We start from the raw sequence: 3,690 nt of genomic DNA, 5'->3' as shown, positions 1-3,690 counted from the left end.
ATCACAGAGTACTTTATTTTTAGTCTGAGGTTTGTAAATGGTCTGTAGTTTGAGGTTCTAAAACGAATAAAACAATAAACAAAACGCTTCAGTATTAATTTATCGATTCAGTTTGTTTCATTTTGTGTTGTGACATGTGACATACGTGGTGTATGGTTTGGCTTGTGTTTTTATAAGATTGTTTCCGTTCATAAATTTATTCGTCCTGTGTTGTGTTGTTTACTAAAGTACTTAACAGTGTCTATTGTGAATAATGAAAAGGTGTTTCTTGTGCAAGAGAAAGCATGTGCAGGAGCACATGCAGAACACGAAATACACCCTAACCTATCATCGGTAAGTTTTCTTTAATTCAAAATCTACTTATATGCTAATCATGAAATGTTTTTAGTTTTCCCAAAAATATTGAAACACGCTTGTTATGGATTAAGGCTTGCAATTTGAATGAAAATATCGATGATGTTTCTGCATTGTTCATATGTTCTTTGCATTTTGCTATTGATGATTATGTGGACTTGAGCGCTAAACAATTTGGTGGTCTTACAAGGCTAAAACCTGGAGCTGTGCCTCAAACCAAATTGATAACCAACAAACTGCCGAGTTTACGCACCTGCATTTCTAAACAAGAATTGGTTTCCGCAGATACAGATGGTAAGTCACTGTGTCTATTAAAGTTATTACCGAAATGCAGCAACCTCTCTTTTAGCAACTCAGATATTTACTCATTTGCCTGGTACTTCATCAAATCTTGTCAATAAGGAACCCAATATGTTCCCACTAGTTTCCGAAACATATGTCTGCCAGCCAAATGCAGCATTCGACTCGTTAGATCTCCCTGCCACAAATTCAGAAGGTGAAACAAACTGCATAGTAATTATTGTATATAAGTATATTCTGGCATTCTTAATAGCACTTAATTTATAGATGAACATAATCCACAAAGTCCATGTATTCCAAAGAAGCGAAAATTCATATTACCTAGGCACAGTGGCAGTTTGACTGAAGAGGATTTTGCAACGCCAAGAAAAGCTAAGAAAAATTTGCAATTATTAAAGAACACTATTGTCACGAAACAAAGGCAATTAGAAATTACGCAACGGCAGAACCGAAGACTCAAAAAAAAAATTGCATCTCTTAAAGAATTACTGTCTCATTTACACAGCAGAAATTTAATTACTGAAGGAGCTGAAGAAACGATAATGGTAGGTGTACCTTAATTCTAACAGTAATTTTATGATTTTATGTTTATGTACTGTACAGTTTTTCACAAATATAACTTTATTTGAGAATAAAACAATGACCAAATTAGGTATCTCAACACAACACACCTCGCCTCTGGTCATTCTCTTTCTCCCATGCCCCTGCCTTTCAGTCCGAATTTTCGCGCCTTGGCCTTCACTTCTTATCGTTGATTTATAAACAACGGCTCCAGTTGAAATAATACCCTAACAGTACATAGTATATTAATTTGTGTTAAATATTGCTAAAACAAAAATTGCCTACATTTCTATAGCTTGCTTATGTGGTTTATTTCTTTTCGCTTAGGTCGATATGCCAGTCAGTAAAAGAAATAATCGCAAAAAAAACAAGCATTTGCCAGTTATATGTAATATTGTCCTAGATGAAATGTCTATTAAAGAATCACTTAGTTATGACAAAATTAGATTTTACGGAGGTATTGATTTAGGGACAGATTTTGATCACGATAACGATATGGCTGTAGCAGCAACTTCAGCATTGATTTATATGGCAGTAACACTTAGCGATAACTGGAAAATTCCTCTTGGATATTTTTTGATAAAAGGTTTGAGTGGAAAGAAGAGGGCAAATTTGTTTACAAAATGTTTGGAGTTATTTAATGACACGGGGGCTAAAGTATTTTGACTTACTTATGATGGTGCACCTGTTAACATCACAATGTGCACAACCCTAGGAGCAAATATACCTATCCTTCAGATAAATTTCACCCCTGGTTTGACAACTCCTTTACTGGAGAACCAATTTACACTTTCTGGGATCCTTCACATATGATCAAACTAGTCAGAAATACCTTAGGCGATAAGACAATTCTGCTAGACAAAAATCACAGACAGATATATCGGGCCTACATTAAATCACTCCATAATTTAGAAGCAGAGCAAGGTTTGCTTGCTGGTACAAAATTGACTAAAAAACATGTAAATTTTACCAATTATAAAATGAATGTAAAGCTTGCTACACAAACATTGAGTGAAAGTATTTATAATGATTTTCGTTTTCTTATTGAAACTAAAATTTCTGGGTTTAAAGATAGCATGCCAACAGCAATGTTTTGCTTTCAGTTTAACAACATATTTGATTTGTTAAAGTATTGTATTTGAAGTAATTATAATGTTCCTATTTCTGTTGAATCTGGATATGAACAGTATATAGTAAATTTAAAAGACGGTTTTGGAACACCTATATTACAAACAAAAAGATTTACAGGTTTCAAAGGATTTATTATTTGCCCTCGAAATATATTTCCTGTATTCCATACTGTACATGAATATCTCTTAACAATCAAAATTTCACAGAACTTTTTAGAAACTTTTTTTAGTGCAGTAAGAAGCAGGGGAGGTTTTAACAACAACCCTACTGCTAAACAATTTGAATCAGCATACAAACGTCATTTGCCATGAAATCAGTACGTCAAATGCAAATTGTGCAGACGATAACATTCCCATTTTGCAAATTTCATCAGCAAGACCAAAACTTGTTGAATCGGCAGGCGACTGTAATGTGCAAGCAGATCTTCTTGACCACGACTATTTGAATACGTTGTGGACATTGACACCCTTTGTAAATATCGTGAGGTATATAGCCGGATTCATTGTTCGCAAAGTAATTAAGAAAAGTCATTGTGAAACTTGCACTGAGCAACTTTTTGCTGATGACAATGAGGAAAAACCTGATCTTATAAGACTTAAAAATAGAGGTATTTTTTTATATCCCTCAAAAGATGCCTGCGATATTTGTTTACATGCAGAAAAGGTATTTCGAGGACATTACACAGAGCTATTTAAAACTAAAAACATTCCACAATTTCTCATTAATAAAATTCATCGGGACGTACCTTCGTCAGTATTTAGCTCTGTTGAATTTACTAAACATGTGAAATTGCAGTCATATATTTTTGGTTGTGTACTGGGCAACCACAGAACCCAATTAATTCAAATGATTATAAAAACATTTGTTACAATCAGATTATTTCACGCGGGCAGTCAGGTTCCAAAAAGACGATAACATTTGCCAGAAATATACTCAATTAATCCTATTTAAAAATCAATGAATCTGCTTTGTTTTTACTTTTCGATATGTATTTTCTACTTGAATATAGTAATTAGTGTGTAGGCAGTTTGTATTATATTTTAAGTGGTTATTTCATAATTATATTTTTTGTCTGTATTTATTAAGTTCATAATAAAATATTTCAACCATATTTAAGAACACGTTTTATTTATTGATGTAGTATAAAATTGCCTTACTCATTTTTTAGTATAGGTAAACCTTGAGAATTTGTTTAATAAATAAAATGCTGATTAGTCATAAGCATTTATGTGACATATAAGGAGGAACCAATATAATATTGCAATTGATAATTTTAATAATTTGACAATTTTAGTGTCTATTTTTAGTAAGTTAATTATGTTGTTTTAAACAAAATCAGATTTT

At 32.6% G+C, this 3,690-nt stretch overlaps 1 protein-coding gene across 2 annotated transcripts; it reads left to right on the top strand.

The window, feature by feature from the left end:
* The first annotated feature begins 62 nt into the window (after nt 1-62).
* On the top strand, nt 63-3,445 carry LOC108916766. 2 transcript variants are annotated; one of them, XM_018723061.1, is made up of 4 exons: nt 63-333; nt 389-648; nt 704-850; nt 922-3,445. In XM_018723061.1, the coding sequence occupies exons 1-4, from the start codon at nt 254-256 to the stop codon at nt 1,212-1,214; spliced, it is 780 nt and encodes a 259-aa protein (XP_018578577.1). In that variant the 5' UTR covers nt 63-253; the 3' UTR covers nt 1,215-3,445. The 2 variants fall into 2 exon arrangements, with proteins under 2 accessions (XP_018578577.1, XP_018578578.1); XM_018723062.1 differs by having other exon boundaries at nt 704-867; nt 922-1,016.
* The last annotated feature ends 245 nt before the right edge of the window (nt 3,446-3,690 follow it).

The sequence above is a fragment of the Anoplophora glabripennis genome, unplaced genomic scaffold (genome assembly GCF_000390285.2).
Source record: "Anoplophora glabripennis isolate ALB-LARVAE unplaced genomic scaffold, Agla_2.0 scaffold2218, whole genome shotgun sequence".
Lineage (NCBI taxonomy): Eukaryota > Metazoa > Arthropoda > Insecta > Coleoptera > Cerambycidae > Anoplophora > Anoplophora glabripennis.
This window is presented reverse-complemented; position numbering and strand designations above follow the sequence as displayed.

Coding starts and splice junctions, on each gene's coding strand:
- LOC108916766 (XM_018723061.1), top strand. CDS start 254: ATGAAAAGGTGTTTCTTGTGCAAGAGAAAGCATGTGCAGGAGCACATG. Junction 334..388: donor TACACCCTAACCTATCATCG/GTAAGTTTTCTT, acceptor AAATGTTTTTAG/TTTTCCCAAAAATATTGAAA. Junction 851..921: donor CCCTGCCACAAATTCAGAAG/GTGAAACAAACT, acceptor CTTAATTTATAG/ATGAACATAATCCACAAAGT.